Genomic DNA, 23754 nt, shown 5'->3' on the forward strand with positions numbered 1-23754 from the left:
AGGGGAAAAAATAGTTACAAACAGAGAGGGAGGGAGGCAAACCGTAAGAGACTCTTAAATACAGGGGCGCCTGGGTGGCTCAGTCTGTTAGGCGTCCGACTTCGCCTCAGGTCATGATCTCACAGTTTGTGGGTTCAAGCCCCGTGTTGGGCTCTGTGCTGACAGCTGAGAGCCTGGAGCCTGCTTCAGATTCTGTGTCTCCCTCTTTCTCTGTTCCTCTCCCACTCATGCTGTCTCTGTCTCTCAAAAATAAAATAAAACATTAAAAAAAAATTTTTTAAAGAGACTCTTAAATACAGAGAACTGAGGGTTGATGGGAGGTGGGGGAGAGGGGAAAGTGGGTATGAGCACTGAGGAGGGTAACTGGGTGTTATATGTAAGCCATGAGTCACAGGAATCTATTCTCAAAACCAAGAACACACTATATACACTGTATGTTAGCCAATTTGACAATAAATTACATTAAAAAAAAAAGATTGTGAAATAGAAAATCTGTATATTGGTCTCTGCCCCCAGTTCCTGGCTCCTAGAACCCTTATAATTTTCTAACCAATAAGAATCCTAGAAGCATCTCTTGTTCTAATATTTGGTCTTTGACCCCATCAACACAGGGATCACAAAACCCTTGAAAATTCCTAAGTGATAAGAGCACTAAGAGCATTGTTATTTCTAAAGAAGTGACCTTGGGTGGGCTCCTGTAAGGCTCCTGAAGGGACTGGTCACCAGAAAGACCAAGCCAGGATTAGATGCTCGGGATTTTCAGCCCCATCCCCCCCCATCCCACTCCTCTAGTGAACAGAGGGGTTGAAAATGCTAATTGATCATGGCTACATGAGGAAGCTTCCATAAAATCCCAATAGTATGGGGTTTGCAAAGATTCCAGGTGGGTGAACACATCCACACAGGCGGGGCAGTTCACCCCAACTCCACAGGGACAGAAGCTCCTGCACTCAGGGCCCTCCCAGACCTCATCCAATGTATCTCTTCATCTGGCTGTTCATCTGTGCTCTTCATCACAGCCTTTAATAAACTGGTGAGTGTAAATGTTTCCTTGAGGTTTGTGAGCCTCTCTAGTAAATTACTCAAACCTGAGCAGAGAGTCACTGGAACCTCCAATTTGCAGCCAAATCCGACAGATGGCATAGGCAACCTGGGGATCCACTACTTGCAATTGGCATCTGACATAGGAGGGTAGGGAGGGCAGTCTTAGGGGAATGAGCTTTACCCTGTGGAATCTGATGCTATCTTCAGGCAGTGTCAGGATTGAGTTGAACTGTCGGATACCCAGCTGGTGTCGCAGAGAACTGCTTTGGTGTCGGTAAAAAAAAATCCCCACACATCAGGTGACCAGAAATGAAGTGTTCTGTTTGAACAGCTAAGGAGACGCACAGGAAAGAAACACACAGTAGGGAAGAACTGCAGGATTTTTCTTTACAAAGATATACCGTCCTTCCAAGATATCAGTTAATATCACAGAACTCCGTTTCTGTATGAGACATTGACCTAGTATTTCGTCAGTGACTAGCCAAACACAGGCTGCTGTGTGTTTTTTTTTCCTAAACAGAGTCAATCCTAAGTGCTGCAAATCCTAAGTGTTTTCTGTACACAACCACTGATCTGAACAAACAGATGGTGGTTATTACTCCCCACTCAAAGAAGTCAATCAGGGCTTCAAATCTGTCTTTATAAGAATTTTTTTAAAATTTTTTATGATTATTTTTGAGAGAGAGGAACAAAGCACAAGTCAGGAAGGGGCAGAGAGAGAGAGGACACAGAATCCAAAGTAGGTTCCAGGCTCCGAGCTGTCAGCACAGAGCCTGACACAGGGTTCAAACCCACAGACTGCAAGATCATGACCTAAGCCAAAGTCAGACACTTAACTTGCTGGGCCACCCAGGTGCTCCTGTCTTTATAAGAATTACTGAAATGAGATGTTTGCAAACTGCCTGGCAAAGCTTTTGGAAAAGAATATAAACTTTAAATAAATAAGAGCTAGCATTATCATCACATAGAGCTAGTTGATGAACAATTCATTCTGAAATATACAAACAATAAGAAAATATAATTGCTCTAATTCACCCCTCATAACTAGTATGAAAAAGAATGCAGGTGATCTATAGCAGAGTATTACTTTAAAAAAAAAAAAAAAAAAAGGCAAGGGAGCCTGGGTAGCTCAGTCGATTCAACGTCCAAGTCTTGATTTCAGCTCAGGTCATAATCCCAGGTCATGGGATTGAGCTCCACTTTGGGTTCCACTTTGGGCTTGGTGCTGAGCATGGACCCTGCTTGGGATTCTCTCTCTCTCTCTCTCTCTCTCTCCCTCTCTCCCTCTCTCTCTCCCTCCCTCCTCCACCTCTGTCCCTCTCCTCAACTCCATGTGCTCTCTCTCTTAAACAAACAAACAAACATTACCATAAACCACATTGTAAAAGAATTCCCATGTTGGTAAGAGTTCGTAGTAGGAAAAGATGGTTTCTTTCCTTCAGAAGGCAAAGAATTTGTTTAAAAAAAAAAATGCTCTGGAAGTAACATTTGATCTACTTTATACAAAATCAATTGTCAGTTTTATTGTTGTTGTCCAAAAGTAAGGGAACCTTTAGCCTCCAATCAATGAAGCTAGACTATCTAGCTGCTTTCTAACTTTCTTAGAGAACAGATTTTCTTAGGTAACACTCTCCAGAAAGGAGAGTCTCAGAAATCCCCCAAGAAGTAATGTCTGTTGCACACATGAACAGACAACCTAAAAAGGGCATTCGATTGAGGTCTTTTCTAAGACACATTAATAGGAAAAAAATTTTTTTTTCTCTTACAAGGTTAAATAAAAAGCTAGTATAAAAAAATCAATATTTGAGATTTTCTGAATATTTGTTAGGAGCTAACCAGTTAGCTTTATAAATAAGTGGAATCCAACTAAATTAAAGTTCAGATATGGTTGAAATTTACCCATGTTATCCAAGAAAAATTAATACACTTCAAACTCCTGAAGCTTCCACTGAAGACTGTGAAGCACTGTAGCATCATGGCTAGACAGATCAGGTCCTCGGCCAAAGCCTACCCTCACTGCTTCCTAGCTGTGGAACATTCTGACTCAATAACCCAACTTCTCAGCTTCCCTGTTCTTAAATGAAGTTAACAGCTTTCTTTCCCATCAGGTCTCCAATCAACTGAGATCATACAAGTACGGAGCAGGTGTCCACCATCCAGGAAAGCTGCTGTGCCAGGCTTCCCAGCTGCATCTCCTGCACTCCCCCTCAAGTACCCTCCAACTCCCCCGTCACAAGTCTGTAGGCCTTGATCATCTTTCCCCAGACGTCACTCACTCTCTCTCTTCTACCCTTTCCAAGAGTTAAGCTTTATCCTGCAGTAACCATCGCACCCACACACCAAACCCTGGGATTCCTTTCAAGACCCAGCTCAAACATAAATTCTCTCAAGCCCAACATGAACACTACCTCCTACAAAAGCCCCCTAATTCCCACAGATTAACGCTTCTCTACCAGGCTGCATCCAATCACCTGGGGAATAAAAAACAAAAAAAATTAAATTAAAAACAAAATCCTCCTGGAGCCTGGGCCATGCTGACTTTGTCAGTCTGAGGTGTGGCCCAGGCACTACCCATGGAAGTGACCTCTCATGCTGAGATTCCATGCTTCTCCTGAAGCACTTTATACTTTGTTTTAATTACATACAAATTGTACTTAAACTATAAACTCTTGGAAACCTAGATCAGTATTTGATTGATAGCCCTCAAATATCCACAGGAACTGTGGCTTGAACTAACAGGCTGGTCAACTATATGTTAAACACAGAGGTAAACAGAATTTCAGTACTCCTAAAATATAGGATTCAAAAGTATGGTTTAAAACAAAAACCTAACAACACCTAAAAAACTAACCTATATTTCAACAGATGTTAAAGTCTACTTATGTGAACTAGCCAATGTATAAGAAATAACTTATCCCCAAAACAGAAGAAACATCATTAAAACAAAGCAGGCACAGGACTAATCACGTCTGGTTTCACAGATGGTCCTTCCCATCCATCTCCCAGAGTTCCCTGAATGGGTCATGCTCCCTCATGCTCCAATTCTTTGAATATGCACTACAACGTCTTACCACATTCTTCATCTGGGTTACTAACTAATTGGGGAAACGCCTTCTATGATGGAAAGCCTCCCCTTAGGTCAAAATCCTAGTTGAATGGCCCTCTTCTGTACTCTCCAGACACTTGGTAACATAGCACCTGACAAAACAAATTAATACTTTGCTTCTCTAGTTCCCTGTCCAGTTCTGGGAGGACAAAAAGGCTCTGTTCACGGTAACTCCATCATCTTAGATAATGTATGGCACTTAAGAAGCATTCAATCAATATTGAATAAATGAAATAAAAAAGGCCTTCAGTTTGTTCATCTGTAAAAAGGAGTTGATATCCAAGGTCTCTTCCAGCTTCACATTCTATTACAATGAAGGATCAATAAAAAAAAAAAAAGTGAAAATTACATATAATAAAGACTTAGATCCATGTTTGGAGTGGAATAATTTCTAAATCATAGTATCACAAGTCACTCATTTATATAAGATTTTCTTTGCACATCATTTTAAGCCTGGGGAACCTGGGTGGCTCAGTCTGTTAAGCACCTGCCTTCGGCTCAGGTCATGATCTCACAGTTTGTGAGTTCAAGCCCTGCATCGCGCTCTCTGTTGTCAGTGCAGAGCCCACTTTAGATCCTTTGTCCCCCTCTCTCTCTCCCCCTCACCCCCTCATAAATAAATTAATAACTTAGTATTTAAGCTTAAGACAATAAATTGCTGTTACGTTACTATGTTTAGAGAAATTTCTCTTCAAAAAGGATTAAGCGTTCATTAGCAATCCAGCAATCCTAATTTTAATATGAAGTAATACATCATTAAAACTTTTTTTTTTCATGTTTATTTATTTTTGAGAGAGAAAGAGAGACATATCATAAGCAGGAGAGGGCAGAAAGAGAGAAACAATCCAAACTAGGCTCCAGGCTCAGAGCTGTCCGCACAGAGTCCGAAGCAGGGCTCAAACTCACAAACCCTGAGACTGTGACCTGAGCTGAAGTCGGATGCTTAACAGACTGAGCCACCCAGATGTCCCATACATCATTTTACATCGGTAGTTAAAGAACTGTAAATTTTTACATTTTGAGGCTTAAGTGGTAGTAGATGGGTACCACTAGCTAATAGTCATTACCTAAGAGAATACTCAGCCCAGAATAGAATGCATATTAAAGAACATATGAGTAAGTAATCCTCACGTACTGGCCTAATTCCTTTCAACCTCAAACAGAACTACTATTCAAAATAGTCATCTCTGCAATAAAGATGTACAAAAATAGAGATTTGGCTTTGGAATGCAATTTTTTTTATTAGTTGTTCAAGACAACAATATCCAAGATTCTGGTAAATTATTTCAAATACAATAAAAATATTTTTGTGAGGACTTGGCTTGGAATCTACTGGGAAGCTATCACCGACCTAACCTCAACTATTCTTTGTACTAACAGATGACTAGCTACCCAAACTAAACTTTAAATATTTATTTGGAAAGCTTTCTTTGATTACGACAAAGTTAAAGTCCTTGACCTACATTAATTGTATAAATGATTAAATCACCTGATAATTAGACATAAACAACTGTATACAGTAATAATTATTCCAACCTTATTTTATAGATGGAAGCAAAATATAATGCAATCCCAACTATTTTTTAAAGATCATTCATTTAAGTAATCTCTACACTTTACACTGGCCTTCCTCCAACTCACAACCCCGAGATCAAGAGCCACATGATCCACTGATTGAACCAGCCAGGCAACACTACAATTCCCAATATTTTTAAACAAGCCAAAATAACTTTTCTGGTTTTTTTTTTTTCTTTTACCTTGATAGCTTTCTCTATTTTTAACTTGCAGGAACGTTGTAGTTTTCCCAGGTGCCCCATTTTATGTCATTAGCACTCATGTACCATATTATGAGAAAATGGCTCTAGATCTTACTCTGTAATAATCAATTACCTTGGTCTTGAATCCTTTCAGTAATGCCAAGGATAAACTCAAAATATTAAAATCCCTTTCAGTAATTCTGAGGCAAGACTTGCCCAATGACCTGATCAACCTGCAAGAGTGACAGAAGCTTGACTACTCTGTAAAAAACCTTATTTTGATAGTCACAGATGTGGGACACCTTTAAAAAAAAATCAAACAGGAAACTGAAAAAGATTTTAATAGAAGTATGTTCTCTTCCATGCCTTTTTTTAAAATGCCATTGCATTATAACAAGTAATATTAACAAGAATATCTGGGTGCAAGGACACCAGGCTGCAAGTACACTAAAGTGCATCGAGATCAGAAAAGTGTTTCCATCTCTTACAGTTTCTGAAAATACGAGGTTTTGATATAAAGCAAGTGTCATTTTAAAACCAGATAAACTTAAAGAGATGAAATACAACCACAACTCAGTGGGTGAATTAAGATGGATGTTGAGGGAAACTTGTTTTTTACGCTAAAGTTACTCCTACCTGTGATGTGAGCAAGAAAACTGTGACTCTTCTAACGTTGTCTATATAGACAGAAACACTCCCAAAATAAGACAGGTGCTTTACAAACACACCTAGTTTTAACTAGAACTAGCTCAGGCTTCTCTACGCCCGGTCCTACGTTCAAGAACCAGAACAACTAAATTTATCCACCAGGGTAACAAAGTGATTCTGAAGTGCTGATGTCTTCAGGGAAAGACCAAGAGAGAAAACTTAGCCATGAAGAACTTCGTGAGAAAACTTGCTCAGCTTCTAGTTTTGGGTCTGAAATTATCCCAAGAGAGTTCTTAAATCCTTTAAGTTTTCCCAATTAACCACTCACGCCACCCCATCTTTCGTACACATTAGATGACAAAAGTCCGCGGGACTCTTAAAAGCAAAATCTCGAAAGCTCAAAGAACACCCAGAAAGGGGGGGGAATTCCACGGCCAATAACTCTCCCCGCCACCACCGACCGCCCCTGTCACAAATCACGCTGCAGCGAGGCAAACACTCACCCACCGCTCGCCCAGGAGACACAAACCTGGGTGTTTCAAAATCTGAAGTGCGGTACGCTGCTTACTCTCCTAGGAGGTCTCTTACCCGCCGCACCCCCTCCCCACCTTAGAGATACCTCCCCAGCATGCTGGGCGCTGCCATTTTGACAAGAAAGGGGGCCTTGCTATCAAGGCCCTTAGCCGGTCGTCCTGAGCAGAGCCTAAGAACCAGGGAGTCCCTCACCTGTCGCCTCAGCGCCCCCCTACAACCCATCCCTATGCTCAGAAAGTTCCCTGTACAGGAGGTCCACAGACAGAGAGCCGTAAAGTAAAGGCAACTTGGAAAGCCCGCTCGGCCTCTCAGGCAGCGCGGAGGGCGGCCCCAGCGCAAGGGGCGGGTCATCTGCGGCCGAAGGCGGGGCGTCGACCCACCGCGCTCCTGGTAACCGTGGCAACGAGGCCTTGGGCCTTGCAGAGATAGCACTGGGAGCTGCAATATGAGACTAAATGTACCCGCCACGACCTAGGCAGTTCTCGAAGGCGCTCCTTGACGGGCAACGCGCACTCAATGCTAGAGCCTCCGCCCTGCGTCCCTCCCCAGGCTCAGACCTTCCCCTGTGGCCGTCCCCCTTCTTCCCCCTCAGCTGCTGCACGCCTCCTCCCAGGCGCGGGCAGAGAACGGCAACGCCTCCCTGTCGGCACCTCCCCCTTAAGCTGCCCGAAGCCCGCCTGCGCCCGCCTCCCCAGCGGCGCGCGACGCCCAGCGCCCCGAGGTGCGGGTAGGTGTTCTCCTAGGTCGAGGTGCGGCCCGCTAGCGAGACCGAGCCCCACTGCATTTTCTTTTATTTCATTTCACTCGAGGTTTTGCACAGACTGAAGTTTTGTGGGTTAGGTTAAACTCGGGACCTCCTCAAAAAGGACCCTTTTTTTTTTTTTTTTTTCTTTCAAAATGGCAGCCTCCAGCCGCGCACAAGTGTTAGATCTGTACCGGGCGATGCTGAGAGAAAGCAAGCATTTCAGCGCCTACAATTACAGGTGACCCAGTGGGCGGCGAGGGCCGGGAGGTCCGGGGTGCGGGGAGCTCCTGTCCCGCGCCGGAGGCTTTGGAATGGGGATGCAAAGGCTCCGCCGCCGAAAACCTTGCCCCTGTCGACCAGCGTAGCTCTCTGAAACCTTCAGGGAAGAGCAGGGGGCTTGCCCTTTATTGTATTAAAGAATAGGTTCAAATCTTGTGAAGTTTTCCCCCAAATCGAATACTGTGGTTCTCTGGGAGTGTGGTTACTAGTGTGTTTCTGTGGACGTGGAAACTGCAAGGGTTCAAGCTAGGACCCGTTTGTCGCATGTGTAGAGCTTCAGGATTGGAAGAGTTGATAGTGGAAGTAAGCAGTCAGTAGCACAAGTCCGCAAGCTGAAGACTCGCTCTAGCCACTTCTTTAATAATAGCCTACGTGTCTTAACTAGCTTTCTTGGTTGCAAGAATCAGAATCAAATCACTTCTACTTAGGGCACTGGCTTTGCGGAGGGGGTCGGGCGAGGGCAGGGTTTGTAAAGGAAATTCAAGTAGCGGTAAAGGAACGAAAGTCTCACAATCTTCCAGGAGCTGAAACGTTTCCCTTGGTCTCATAAGATGGGGATACAGCCTTAAAAATCTTAGTAGCAGAAGGATGAGAGTCTAAACTTACATCCCTCAGTGTGTTGCACGACTTTCTCCGTGCCTGCCCCTTCCTCATATATGCTCTTGAGTTCCTTATACTCTTCATATATTTTTTTGGTCTACCTCCCAGCCTCTGCTTCCTTTTTTGCTTCCTTATAACTTCTGACCCATCGGTACTGTTATGGATTCTGTCTCTGCGTCCTTTCAGATTTGGTGTTTCCTACCAACTACCTGATCCTGTCTGAGTATGAGCCATATTTAGGCGAGATCTGACTTTGGGTGATTGGCCAGGCCAAGTGTCCTAGGAGAGAGCCTACCCTTGGAAAGATCTGGTTAGATAGGCGCCACCCTCCCAGTGAGTATATGAGCTGTGAGGCCCTATAAGTAGACCCAGTACAATGTAGGTTATGGAACACTAAACCTCTCAAGCAGTGGCTAATTTTTAGATACCTGCATGGTAAAGGTATTCATCCTATAAATTTGAGAACATCTGGACCATACCAGTGAGACCAAATTTACCCAGTCAAATGGCTGAAAGAAACATTTCATGAGAGACCGTGGTTTTACTTAATGACTTTGCCTTTGGAAGGTAAGGTTTATAAATATCAGGAATACTGGTAGAATTTTTAACAATTAACCTAGTACTTAGCACCAAGACTTCACCAAGTCTATTGAAGAAACCCACAAAATATGCAAGTGAATAAATGGTAACCAGTTATTTATATTACATTCTGGAAGAAGATATTTTGTCATTTAAGTTTACTGAGCATAAGCAAGAATTAGGAATAGGCACACAGGTCACACACTGAAGAGACAGCAGCAGGGATAGGGTAGATGAGAAAGCACATTGTGGAAAAGTCAAGTACGAGCCCTCAGAGAATATATAACCTTCAACGAGTCGCTCAACCTTAGTATTTCAATTTTCTTGTTTGTAAAATTAGCCTGTTGGACTAGGTAATCTCTAAGGACTCTTACATTTCTAAAAATCCATTCGGAAATGATTTATAAGCCAGGTGGTGAAATGTACACTTGAGGCAAAGTTTTATCCAGTGAATAAATGCCAAGTCAACAGGAGTAAACTGCAGGAAAATCATTCAAAGCTCATAGGCAGAAAATTGGAAATGAGTTTCTGTATGAGCCACTGTAAAGTAATAGACATTTAGAAAGTAGTTGCTCAAATTTACTTTGAGTAATGCTTTTGAACCAAATTCATTAAATACATGTAAATGTATTAACTGTAGGGATCTGGTAATCATTTTACACTTTCTTGAAATCATGGACCTAAAACCTGAGATTCCTACCAGTATGTCTAAGATAATAAATGTACTTTTTACAAAATAATGTTCTTCTTGTATATTAAGGCTATGTCTTGTGAATTTCAAAGACATCCCCTTCCCCCTTGTAAAGTTTTCTGTTGTCTTTAAACATTCTTTAAACAGTCTTGTCTTGAATTCATCCTCTTTTGAGATTCAGCTCAATCATGACCTTCTCAGGACAGAGGTTTTCCTAATTTCCCTCATCCACAACCCCACCTCCATCTAAACAGGTCCTTTTCCTAAGTGTCATTTTACTTCAGTGCTTCCAAAAACTTTGCCTCTGCCATACCAAAACCTAGATATAGAAAGATGAGAGCTTTGGGCTCAGCAAGGCCCATCAGTGGCTTTTTTAACAGACCTTTGTGGGACACAGTTATAGAAACCATTTTTGCAAACTGTGTTAAGTGCTGTGATGGGCATGCACAGGGGATAGAATCAAGAATATATTGGATCAAAGGCATAAAGCAGCATAGTATGTTCAGATAACAACAAACAGCAGAAGACTGTTTAATTTCTGAAGAGTTAAGTGTGATTCATGAGGTGACAGAGGATGAGACTAAGGGTAGAAAGAGCCACATACATATTGAAGGACCTAGGCACCATGCCTTGGACATGGACTTTATTCTTAGCTAACGGGCAACCAATAAAGCATTTTAAACCATAGAGAGACATGGCCAGATTTACGTTTTAGGGAGATCACTGGCAGTAGTGTAGAAGATAATTTTGAGAGCTAGATACAAGGACACCAAATGGAAGTTCATTACAGTGGTGCTGAGGAGAGATTAGGGTCTTAATGAAGGCAGGAATAGTGGATGATAGAGAAAAAAAGGCATTTTAATATAGGATAAAATTGTTAGAACGCTATGAATGATTGGATTCAGGAAGAAGGAAGAGAATCCAAGCAGAGTCTAGAATCACAACCAGGCTACTAGTTAAGAGGAGGCACAGAAAGATTAAGTGTAAAGTTCTGCCATTAACTGACTTACAGAAATAGCTGGTCTTATGACAAGAAGACTCCTAAATACATCTTAGGACATCTTGAGTAAATGTCATCTGATGTGCAGCAAAGGCAGTTATGCACAAGCATCTACAGCTCAGGGGAGCAAACAGGGCCAGAGTTACTATCATCACTTATTTGCTGTGTGACCCTGGGGAAGTCATTTCACGTCTCTGTTTTGCAGGTTTCTTAATCTATAACACAGAGATAATGATTTATCTCTCATACAGTGATAGAGGTTTAAATGAGTTAATACATGTCAAGTGCTTACAGTTATGCCTGGCACAGAGTAAGTACCCAGTAAGCAGAATTATTATCTTAAGAGGAATTAAAATCTTGGTATTAGGTGAAATTTCCAGGAAGAGTATTTAGGGCAGTAGCTCTCAACCAGGGGCAATTTTATTTGACAATGTCTGGATATATTTTTGTTGTCACAGCTTGGGTGGGAGGATGCTGCTAGCATCTAATAGCTAGAGGCCAGGGATGCTGCTAAACACAAGAAAGCCCCCCATAATAAAGAATTACCTGGGGCCACCTGGGTGACTCAGTCAGTTGAGTGTCCAGTTGATCTTAGCTAGGTCACGATCTCAGGGTTTGTGAGATCAAGCCCCACATCAGGCTCTGGGCTGATAGCATGGAGCCTGCTTGGGATTCTCTCTCTCTCAAAAATAAATAAATAAACTTTAAAAACAAATTATCTGTTCCAAAATGTCAAACATGCTAAGACTGAGAAATCTTGGTATATGGTGAGAAAATTAGTGGGCTAAGGATGCTGCTCTAGAGAACATCAAAATTTAAGGAATTAGACAATGAAGAGCCACTTAAGGACCAAGAAGAGCCACTTAAGGAGACCAAGAAGACATAGTCTAAGGATATGATCCTCAAATTTAATGGTCTCAGGATCCTTTTACATTCTTATATATAACTGAGGACCCCAAGAGCTTTTTTGTGTGCAGCATAGTTATCAAAATCATATTAAAAATTAAAACTAAAACATTTTAAAACACCTATCTTTAAATGAAATAATAAGCCCCTTACACACAAACATAAATAACATTTTTATGAAAAATAACTTTTTCTTCCAAATTAAAAATTAATGGCAAGAGTGACATTATTCAACAGTTTTGCAAATCTCTTTAACGTTCATCTTAATAAAAGAAGAGTACATTCTTCTATTTGTTTCTGCCTTCGGCCTCTTGCTGTATCGCATGTCATTTAGCCTCTGGGAAATTTCACCATACACTCATAAGAGAGTGAGGAAGAAACAAGCAAATATCTCCTTGATATTGTGAAAATACTTTTCCTGATGAAGCTGCTGAAAGGTCTCAGAGACCCCCAGTGGCCCCTGAGCCACACTTGGATAAGTACTCTAATGTCTAAAAGGGAGAAGAGAACAAGCAGAGAGAGTAGTGTCACAGAAGTCAAGATAGTCCCATGTTTGGGGAAAGTGGTTGTGGTCAGGGTCACTTGCTTTAGCAAGGTCTAATAAATAAAGATGGAAATGTGGTCCCTGTTTTGGGCAGTATGGAGATCTCTAGGGACCTTTACCAGAGCAGTGCCAGTGGCTAAGGCAGAACCCAGATTATGGGGCTTGAGAAGTGAATAAGAAGGAAGTAAACAGCCACAGTGAGTGTAAACCAACCCGCCACCGCAGGAAGTCTGGTTAACATGATATGGGAGTTTGGCTAACTTCAAGAGCGGGGCCGCACAAAAGGTGAGAGGCAGAGTATCTGACAGCATGGTTGGTCCTGGGACTGGAGGGGGAACACTTTCTCATCAGTTAGGGTGACAGAAGTGACCATGTGGGAAGGTTGGGAAGTTCACATGATTCGTGCCATGCCTGATTGCCAGTGTCTGGATAAACTGGAAAGTAAGTGGATGTTGAGGAAGCACTGTGTTGTCAGATTTATTGTGATACATATCAAATACTGTTGTAGGTGTACTTGTCTCAACCATTTGTTCTTTGAATGCCTGTATTCCGTTCCTATCTTATGTCTGTATTTCTAGTGCTTAACACAATAACTGCCTAGTATATACTTACGAATATTTGTTGAAAAGCAAGAGGAAATTGTATTCAGAGGTAATTTTTATCAGCCATTTTCCTATTACACATTAAAAATATTGTAAAATGTGGGGCACCTGGGTGGCTCAGTTGGTCACACGTCCGACCCTAGATTTCAGCTCAGGTCATGATCTCACAGTTTGTGAGTTCAAGCCCCACATCCGGGCTCTGTGCTCACAGAGTGGAGCCTGCTTTGGATCCTCTATCTCCCTCTCTTTGCCCCTCCCCCACTCGCGCTTTTTTCTCTCTCTCTCTCTCTCAAAAATTTTTTAAATATTAAAAAAATATTTTAAAATGTGAGACAAAGCAAAAATAATGCCCATGTGCTTACCAAACTGAGTGTCAGAACTTCTTTTTTGGTAAATTTTTGAGTATTATATAGTTCCTGTAACACTAAGCACTGTGGCAGGAGCTGCAAATCAAAATTAGCCTCCCATTAATGGTACAAAAATGGTAAGTACTGTTGACCTTAAAAAACAAAAGAGCCCTTTATTTTACCAGCATAATGAATTCCTTTGGGAATAGCGGAGGAATTGTGATTCAGGACTTGCAAGCTGTGGCAAACTATAGGCCAGCCAGTCTGGAGAACTCAGGAGAGGAACATTACAGAGAAAAAGGAAGAGGTTGGTAGGGGCTGCTTGGAACAAAAGACTGTTGGAGGGTGGCGATGGCTTCTTATTGGCTGAGTCGTGGCAATTTCTCCTTGGCACTGGGCAAGGAGAAAACCTTCCTTCCTTCTGCTGGAGTAGCAAAGTGAACTAGACCAAAAGTTCTTGGGTGAGCAGTCCCCCTACGGGACTTCTCACCTGCATTTTAAATAAGATTTCCCTCCACTAATTTTCATAGTATCATCAGGAGTTTATCAGTAAAGTACAAAGGAGGAAAGCCTGACCTCATAAACACCACCTTAAAAATAGATCTCATTGGGGCGCCTGGGTGGCGCAGTCGGTTAAGCGTCCGACTTCAGCCAGGTCACGATCTCGCGGTTTGTGAGTTCGAGCCCCGCGTCGGGCTCTGGGCTGATGGCTCAGAGCCTGGAGCCTGTTTCCGATTCTGTGTCTCCCTCTCTCTGCCCCTCCCCCGTTCATGCTCTGTCTCTCTCTGTCCCAAAAATAAATAAAGAACGTTGGAAAAAAAAAAAAAAATTTAAAAAAAAAAAAAGTCTCTTCACTTCTGTTATTAAAAAAAAAAAAAGAAAAGAAAAAAAAAATAGATATCATTAAGAATGCTTTTGACTATAAGTAATAGAAAACCTTTACACAGTACTCAAGTAAAGGGTTTATTCTCACATAGAGAAGATCTGGAGGTATGTACCTCTTTGAACTGATTTAGCCGCTAGATGATAAGATGTCTAAGTGTTCATTTTCCTCTCATGCATATGCCTGATGGTTGTAAATGGCTGTCAAGGTTCCAAATATCATATCTTTATGCAAGGCAAGAAGAAGAAAGAAGGATATCCCAAACAGGAAAGAGTAAGTTTTCTTTTCACAAGGAAAGGGTAAACTTGCCTGCAACCTTTCTAGTGAACTTCTGGTTACAGCACTGACCAGGACTCTTACAGTTTTATCGCTTGCTGAGCATGAGGCTGGAAAATAAGGATATAGCTATTCCAGGCTCTGCAGTGGAAGGCAACAAGAGAAAAGAGTTGGGAATGACTGCTGGGCCAGCCAACACTTGGTGTCTTCCATAGCTGGGGGCATGTAGACATGGGTGGAGGAGCACACCAGGCACAGACGATGAGGTACTGGGGAAGTAAAACACAAGGGCACATCAGAACCAGAGGTAGGTAACTGGCTAAAGCATTAGACTGGAGTTCCATCATAGATGACTTTAAGTGCTCAGTAAAATAGCCAGCAAGTGATAAAATGGGTCTAAAAGAAAAGTAAAGACAGAAAGGATAAACGGCTTGACTAAGGTCTCACAGCTGGTAACTGACAGAATAGGAGCTAAAAAGCTTCCCAGCCCCCAGTGCACTGCTATTTCTGTGACTCCACGCTTTTCCGTGGAAAATTCCTACAACCCCATGAATCCTTGACTTGACCTTCAGAGGTTTTAGAAACATCAATCCAAAGGTATTTATTTTCATGGTTTCTTTTACAGCTGAAGTAGCTAAATAGACTCTTTAGTTTCGTGACTGATAAACTGCTAACTGTTGATAAATGTCAGGTCTCCAGTACTACCTGCTACACAATTGAAGGCAACATTATTGAAGTCCCTGATTGCAGTCTTAACAAATGGACTAAATAATGATTCCTATTTAGTAATCTGTTCTCTTTGAACTAGAAGCTGAGGACATGGAACCTGGAGCTTCTGGACACAGCAGGAACCAAGTAGAGGGTTTACTTCACAGGTTTCTATACTCATTGTTGCAGATCTTTTCACATTAACAACCTTTTCTGCCCCATGTGCTACTGATTGATCAAGAATGTAAGGTGAATAATACTAACTGATGTGAATAGTGTTAACACTAAGCACCTTTCTAAAACACCTTTCTTTCTAACACACCTTTCTAAGATAGGACAGCTCTACTAAAGACCTTACTGCCAAATATTCTTTGGACAAATCAGTTTGTTTCTAACAGTTCCTGGCCTTTCATAGTATATATGTTATTGCACTAGAGCCTCGGGCTAGATAGAATAGAAACACAGGGTGGCCCTGCAGTTATAAGATCGTAGTATGGTTGGGCCTAAGAAATGTACACATAGGACAGCTCAAGAAACTCAACAGAAGAAACAAATGCAAATTGAAACAGTGACCAAACGCTGGAGATTTGCTAAACGTAGTGGCTTTGAATGAGACACTTGTCACACAGATGGATGTTTTGCCAGACTCCTATATCATACAGATATTGTGAAAATAACGCTATAGTGATTGTGTCAGTTCTCTGGCCCTACCGTTGACTTCAGCTGTAGCTTCGTACATCTGTTCTCATGTAGAAACTTTAAATCCTTAAATATGTTTTTCATTTTTATAAAGATAATTTTAGCCTCCCCACTGAAACATTCTTTACTTTGTTCTCAAAGTAAAACCTGCCTTTAACCAGAAGTTTCTGATGTGTGGGAAATTACCCAGGAACTCTTGTTCTTTTGCACCTCTTCTTCCCTCACTCAGTTTAGAGCCATGCATTCATGCCACCTGGGACAGCCCTCAGGTTGGCGAGCATTAAGTGTTGCATTTTGCTTTTTGCTATTTTTAGCAAGATTGTTAGGATTCCCCCCATCCCTCCGTAAAAAGTTTTGCCTCTTGTGTCTTGAAATGCATGTATAACCACAGAATTCTGTAATAAACAGCCAGATGAGAGTTTTGCTCAGAAATGTTGAACAAATCATACCTCTCTGTGAATTATATTACAGGCTATGAAAGTTACAGAGGAGGAGAGCAATAAAAAAGAAAAAGACAACTATTAAATTTTCTAAGTTCTTCCCAAATTTAGTCTTAAATTTGAACTCCTAAGTCAGCTCGTAGCACTTTATTAGAAGTGTTCTTACCTGACCCCTTCTCTCTCTATAAAGCTCCACAACAACTCAACAACTAGAGACAGTTCATTTGTGCTAAAGATTAACAGCTTCTTAGACTCTTCAAAGAAGGATTATTCATTATTGTTAAATACGCTTGAAATCCCCCACAAAAATTTTTTTTTCGGGGAGCGTGGGTGGCTCAGTCAGTTAAGCGTCCAACTTCAGCTCAGGTCATGATCTGAAGCCCCGCGTTGGGCTCTGTGCTGCCAGCTCAGAGCCTGGAACCTGCTTTGGATTCTGTGCCTCCCTCTCTCTCTCTGCCCCTCCCCGATTCATGCTCTGTCTCTCTCTGTCTCAAAAGTAAATCAACGTTAAAAAACATTTTTTTTTAATTTTTTTTTCTTTCATGGTTGCTAAGTTCTGCCATGTTGAGTCATCATGATTTTGAAAAATAAGTAAAAATTGTATAGATAACTCAGAGAAGAAAATATTTAAGATATTCACCTGCCTGAATGGGGGAGGGAGATAATGTATTATTGTTTACCCTTAACAGTAGAGAGAAGTGTTAAAAAATTATTAGATCTATGTGTCATTGTTGACTTACTGAGTGCAGTTTATAAGAATTTCCAAATTGCACTTATTCTATTTATACTTCCTCTTAGCCCCTAAAGCATTTTTAAAACTTGGAAGAATACATATAATAAAACACAATAAAATGAAATAATTGTTATAATTAAAAAATAATAAATGAGAAAAGCAGGGCAAAGAGAAAATAAAGGTAGAGAATATATAAGAAAGTAAAGTTAGAACACAAATACAATTATAAGTCAATAGGACTTCCATAAAGTATCTTTAAATTATTGTGTTGTACTAGGGTATACTTTTTTTTAATGCAAGTGTACTTAAAAGCATTTTGTTTGAAAACTGCTGTAATGAGCACGTAGAAAATTGCCTGCCTCTTAATGACTTGCATCAGTAACCTTATGACTACTTTGCCTTGGGTGAAAGGTACTTCATCTCCTGTTTCTTGTCTTCTATGACCCCTTTGCTGACACTGAATCCCATTTCATCAGATCATAGATTTTTATATATGTCTTAGCATTTATGTTTTCAATTAACTGGTTCCTAGCCAATTTAGGAAAATCCTTCAGAAACCAAATTAAGTAATACAACTAGATCAGTTACATGGATCAAACTGAATTTCTGGATTTAGCAAGAATCAGCTAAAGTAAGATGGGTCCTCCTGGCTTTTGTTTATATTAGCAATAAGCATGCCTTCAATAGGGTTCTGTCAGTTGATCTCTCCCCTCCAATTTTGAGAATCAGATTTAGAATTTCCAAAGTTACAATTAATGTATATCACTGTGAAATCTTGATTATCTATGTGGCTTCATCACCACTTATTATTGGAATTGTCTTTGAAAGTATAGTAGTTTTTTTTTCACTCAGAATACTTTGAGATTTAAACAAAAAAAAAAAAAATAGCTCATAGAAATGTCTTTCATGACAAAAGAGAAACAAAAGTTGCAGTGACTTGATGCTAGGTCTTCTCCTTTGTTTTCTTTTACCCCTTATTTCTTTCCCTAATGTTATCATTCCTGAGCTAATTTGCTTTAAATGTTGTTTTCACTATTATGAATGAGAATCATGAGCAAGGCAGTCTTGACTTAGAAAGATTCCTGGGCAGGGCGCCTGGGTAGCTCAATCGGTTAAGCGTCTGACTCTTGGCTGCAGCTCAAGTCATGATCTCAAAGTTTCATGAGTTCAAGCCCCATATTGGACTCTGCGCAGGCAGTGTAGAGCCTGCTTAGGATTCTCTCTCTCCCTCTCTTTCTGACCCTCCCCCACTCACTCTGTCTGCTGTCTCTATCTCTCTCAAAATAAAGAAATAAAACTTAAAAATATATATATATAAGAAAGAAAGATTCCTGGCCTTTGAATCAAGAAACTTATTTCAGGGATACCTCGGCTGGCTTAGTTGGTAGAGCATACCACACTTGCTCTTGGGGTCATGAATGAGTTTGAGCCCCATGTTGCATATGGAGATTACTTTAAAAAAAAAAAAAGAAGCAAACTTGTATTCACATTTGAAGTCAACTAGCTACTAGCTCTGTGATTGTTATTTACTCCCCAGTACAGTGTCTGTAAATTGAGAATGCTGACATTGCAAAACTTTCTAGCAGAATGTTTGGCATACAGCAGGTACTCCAAAAATCACTTCTGTGTTTCAGCAGATACAAGTTAATTAGCTACTACATAGTGATCTTTTATACCGACTATCCAACTGCCAAATCTTTGGGATTTGTAGTAGCCAACAGTCATGTAACCATTTCAGTTAAACTGTGGAGTCCCATTCGGTAATACATAGTTTTGGTATGATGGTTTGAGCCTTCATTCAGCTAACATTCTTTGGATACCTGCCATGTGCCAGACCTTTTGCCCCTGCTGGCGGTACAGAGATAAACAGAACATGATCTTTGCCTGAGAGGAGCTTCACGGTTCAGTGCATACAGTAATGCACTCACTGAGGATTTTACAACACTGTGGTGGCAGTGTGCTGATAGAGAACTGAGCAGCACATCGTGGGAGCAGACAGACGGTGCAACGAAGCCTGTCCAGAAAGGGGAGTGAGGTTTAGAAAGCAATGGTAGTTGGTCTGAGCTGTGAGGATTCAGTAGGGATTTGCTGGTGAAGGGGAAGCAGAAGCAGAGGGGACATGTGTGGGAAAGACAAAAAACAAAAAGAATGTAAATGGTGCCAGGTGTGAGAAACTGCCAGCAGTCTGGTGCCACTGATGACAGTAGGCGAGGGTAAGAATAGACAGATCATAGAGGTGGGACCACAGATGACAGAACCCTGCATGCCAGCCTGCTGGGGTATGTTACTAGACAGCAGAAAGCCCTTAGGTATTTCAACCAGACTCCAGGTACACCTTTAGCTGGATCACCCTAAACATGAAGGAGACAATACACAGATGCCAGTGAGGAGGTAATGGCATTAGTTTACTTTAGTCAGATGATGTTGAAGGCCAAACTGAGCAATGGTGCTTAATGGAAGGACTTAGACATCCCCCTTTCACCTAGTTTGAAGTGATTTATGTAATCAATTCATTACAATTATAAATATTCTATACCGGGGCGCCTGGGTGGCTCAGTCGGTTAAGCGCCCGACTTCGGCTCAGGTCAGGATCTCGCGGTCCGTGAGTTCGAGCCCCGCGTCAGGCTCTGGGCAGATGGCTCAGAGCCTGGAGCCTGTTTCCAATTCTGTGTCTCCCTCTCTCTCTGCCCCTCCCCCGTTCATGCTCTGTCTCTCTCTGTCTCAAAAATAAATAAACGTTAAAAAAAAAAAAAAAAATTTAAAAAAAAAAAAAAAAAATATTCTATACCAAGGCTCCTGGGTGGCTCAGTCAGTTAAGCAACCAACTCTTGATTTTAGCTCAGGTCATGATCTCATGGTTTGTGAGTTCTAGCCCTGCATCAGGCTCTGCACTGATAGCTTAGAGCCTGCTTGGGATTCTCTCTCCCTCTCTCTGTTCCTCCTACATCTGTCTGTCTGTCTGTCTCTCTCTCTCTCTCTCTCTCTCAAAATAAATAAATAAATAAATCTTTAAAAATGTATATTGTTTTAAACCATAATTATTCATTTAATGCCCTCATACCATTTCTTTTTGCATATCCACAGTTTGAGAATAAATACAAATTATCTTCCCTATATGATTATCGCTCCCCAGCATCTGATCCCTAACAGTGATGTTGTTTTAACCACAAATTGTTTCTGTAGGCAGAGGTATCTCTTATCTAGAATCACCATTGCCCTTTACTAAGCAAAATGCTAAATTAATTGAGAAAGTAGTTCCTTGTAGCCAGACTGGAGCCAGAACAAACCTTTGATCCTCTAACCTGATCCCATTGTCTCTTACTCATTTAACACGTGTATTGAGCGCTCGCAATGTATTCAAGTTCAGTGCTCTGTTTCTTTCCTTCTCGAACCCAGGATGAACAGATTTTAGTTATGGTGGCCCTCTAAACTTGTGGAGACATGAAATAATAAGCACAGCGTTTAGTGGCAACTTAATGCTTTATCCCTGAATTTGAAACTCTAAAGGAAGGAAATCCCGGGGGATGTCTAAATCCACCCAAAAATTACCCTAGAAACAAAAGAATATAGGGTAATAGATGCATTAATGACATCTAATGAGGCATCTATTAAAAAGAATAATTACTCTGAGAACAGATACAATGAACTAATGGAACATCGATGAACAATAACTGGCAAATTAAGTAAATTAATATATTAAAGACACATTAATCGGAGAAAGAAAAGTTAGCATGTAGGGCCAAAGAGGTGCTTTCAAAGCGTGCCTGAAATGTCCAGAAACTCTCCTGAAGCTATACCACTGCACACAAAGGCACCTATAGAAAATGTCCTTGTACCAAGGAGGCAGTGCCCCTGAAATGTGAGGCTTCATCTGGAATGGTCTTTCTCCTTACGATTACATTCTGCTAACTGAAACTCAAGTCATTCTCTCTAATCCAACATATTCAACCAACCACGAGGAACAGCTAATTCTATTTCTCAATACATCTCAAAACCAGTTTCTTCTTTCCATTAAGCACCATTGCTCAAGGACTGTGTGCATCTCACCACTATTACTGCAGCATCCAAGCCAGGCACCAGTGCATGGTGCATCAGTATGTGGCACCAGTGCATGGACCAGTGCATCAGTATGTGGCAAATGTTGGGTCATATTTATGATGGCTCCTCCCTTGTCTTCCAGACAGCTTGTGCAAAATCCTTCCATGTTAATTCCCTTATCACTCTTGTCCCTTTTTTTACTAAACTGTCATTCCAGGACATAGAGACTCTGAATCAACTTTGCTTCCTCAGTGGTAACATACTATAAAAGCAAGAGAAATGTGGGAGTGAGTGCTGTGTGTATGGGTAACTGCTTACTAACAAGTGTAAGTGAAAAGATTTTGATTAACTATCAGGGTGGCCATGTTTAGGGCCCAGACAGCCACATAATTTTCTTTTCCTTCCTAACTTCGTGACATATCTAAATACAGAGAAATCTCAGAGAATTTTAAGAGAAGACTTGGTTTTCTCCAACCAGATTTATGTATATATCCTTTTTCTTTTCCCAGAAATTCACCTATTATATTTAAAAAGGTCTTCCTGCAAATGAAGGAAGCTTGATTTCTTTTTCTTTGGGATCACCGTAAGGTATGTGTAGGCAAGCCAGCTATTAATAAGTAATCACACAGTACTAGGACAGTTGTTTTCCAAGCCGCCTCACCAAGCCTGGGGAAGACCACCAGGCAGTGTAACAACTGCAGAGGACGGCCTTGTCAGCCTCCCCACCCCAGCCCGCTGGCAGCACAGCCTCGCTGTCTACGTTTGGGTTTTGAATGCTCGCGTGTGTGTGCTACCACTGCCGGCCTGCCTATCCACATCCACGTGGCCACCACTGCTGAGGCCTCTCAAAACCTCAAGCTGGGTGAACATACAGAGAGCAGGTCCCAACTTCTATCCCAAGCTAGGACAGAAGTGCTTCTCACCACAGGGTGAGGATCTTGGGTTTGGTACCATTTCTTTCTACCTTCTGCCTGAACTCATGAGCTGAGTCAGACAGGATTCTTTCTTCTCCTTTCCCGACACTCCTGCTCTTGCATCTCTCCGTGCCCTGGGACCTTCAGACTTGGTCTGTCCCCTAAAGGACGAACAGAGAGGGGGGAAGGGGCTCTATTATAGTGATTTCATGTCAGTAGCAAAGTTAAGAAGTAGACTCAATTCAGGAAGCAAGATGTGTTGGACGTATATTTTCTTAAAAGCCACTTCCTTTTCTTTCTAAAAACATAAAAACACAAGGAAAAAGTATCCAAAATATTGAGACATCTCAGGTGATGAACAAAAATTGGTATGAGAGGAAGAAAAGACCATGTCAGAAATAATCTGTCACTGGTAGTGATTGTGGACGTGTTTCCCTGGGAAGAATTTTTAAAGGTCAGAAGAGCCAGTATAAGATAATAAGAGAAAAATAAGCCTCTTTGTTTTAATTAATTAAAAATAACCAAAATGCAAAAAACTACTTCTAGTTTCATAACCTCTACTTCTAACCTAGATAGTCTTCTACTGGAGATAATATTATTTCCACCATAATTAATTTTAATCCACAGTCAGTTGGAAAACTTCATATATTTCAGGCATATAATTATTATCACAGAAGATTATTTCCCTGGCATCATTCTAACCCTAGGGAGTAAGAGGAAATCCAGTGTTTATTTTTAGTGTATCTTCCATTTTTTTCTTCTTTAAGGATGGAGCAAAAAGTTATTACCTTTCAACACAGCCTGTTTTCATTTTACAATTCCTTTATATTTTTTATTTGCCAACCTGAAAACAAATGTGTTCAGAATACTGGAACCTGAGAAAAGAGAATCTCGTTCATTTCTATTCTCTAAGTCTTTCACTGTGCAAGAGAATGGGAGCTAGGGACAGCAGGGTTAAACACCAGCATTTTGTGCACCCAGGGTCATAATATCTCTGGAGTCCTGAGTCTCTGACTCGTGATAGAGCAGTGTGAATAAAAGAAAGCTTGGGGTGGAGGCAGAAAACCTGATTCAAGTGTGGGTGGAGCAGACAGATGAAGTTAACAGAATTTGCCCTTGAAGGATTTGCTGGTTCCTACTATATTTTGAGTCCTTGAAGAACGGAAGTCTTGCTATATTCATGTTTGTTTGTTTTTTAACCTCCCCTTCCACAGCTTTGCCTATAATGAAGATTCTTATAAAAAACACAAGCAGGCCAGCAAATTATTAAATGAGAATTTACATGTGGAGGCTTCTAATCTGTGAAGCACTTTCAAATTAAGGTGGTGGTGGGGCGCCTGGGTGGCTCAGTCGATTAAGCATCCGACTTCGGCTCAGGTCATGATCTCACGGTCTGTGAGTTTGAGCCCCGCGTCGGGCTCTGTGCTGACAGCTCAGAGCCTGGAGCCCGCTTCAGATTCTGTGTCTCCCTCCCTCTCTCTCTGCCCCTCCCCGGTTCATGCTCTGTCTCTCTCTGTCTCAAAAATAAATAAACATTAAAAAAAAAAATTCAAATTAAGGTGGTGGTAATATGGTTAAGAGTGTTTGAGTTTGTCTTACTTACATTGAATAATCTTCTTTTATGACCTTGCTATGGATGAAGGGCTCTGTTAGGATGCTCAGTATTCCTGAGTCAGGCCAG

At 41.2% G+C, this 23754-nt stretch overlaps 2 protein-coding genes across 17 annotated transcripts in view; one reads left to right on the forward strand and one right to left on the reverse strand.

Annotated features, from left to right (window-relative positions):
- FARS2 (phenylalanyl-tRNA synthetase 2, mitochondrial) overlaps positions 1–7345 on the reverse strand; it is a 538848-nt gene extending 531503 nt beyond the window's left edge. For 3 of the 13 annotated variants that reach the window (XM_060614885.3, XM_060614883.3, XM_078446669.2), the window contains exon 1: positions 7085–7339. The gene's annotated coding sequence lies outside the window, so the exon portion shown is untranslated. Of the gene's footprint in view, positions 1–7058 lie in introns of all 13 variants that reach the window. The other 10 variants (XR_009604835.3, XM_060614894.1, XM_060614886.2 and 7 more) reach the window with 10 other exon arrangements.
- A 356-nt stretch (positions 7346–7701) lies between these two features.
- LYRM4 (LYR motif containing 4) overlaps positions 7702–23754 on the forward strand; it is a 170909-nt gene continuing 154856 nt past the window's right edge. Inside the window, exon 1 of one of the 4 annotated variants that reach the window (XM_060614897.3) lies at positions 7702–8072. In XM_060614897.3, the coding sequence (XP_060470880.3) occupies positions 7987–8072 (86 nt within the window). In that variant the 5' untranslated portion in view covers positions 7702–7986. The remainder of the gene's footprint in view (positions 8073–23754) is intronic. The other 3 variants (XR_009604837.3, XM_060614899.2, XM_060614898.3) reach the window with 3 other exon arrangements.

This window comes from Panthera onca, chromosome B2 (genome assembly GCF_046562875.1).
Source record: "Panthera onca isolate mPanOnc1 chromosome B2, mPanOnc1 haplotype 2, whole genome shotgun sequence".
Taxonomy (NCBI): domain Eukaryota; kingdom Metazoa; phylum Chordata; class Mammalia; order Carnivora; family Felidae; genus Panthera; species Panthera onca.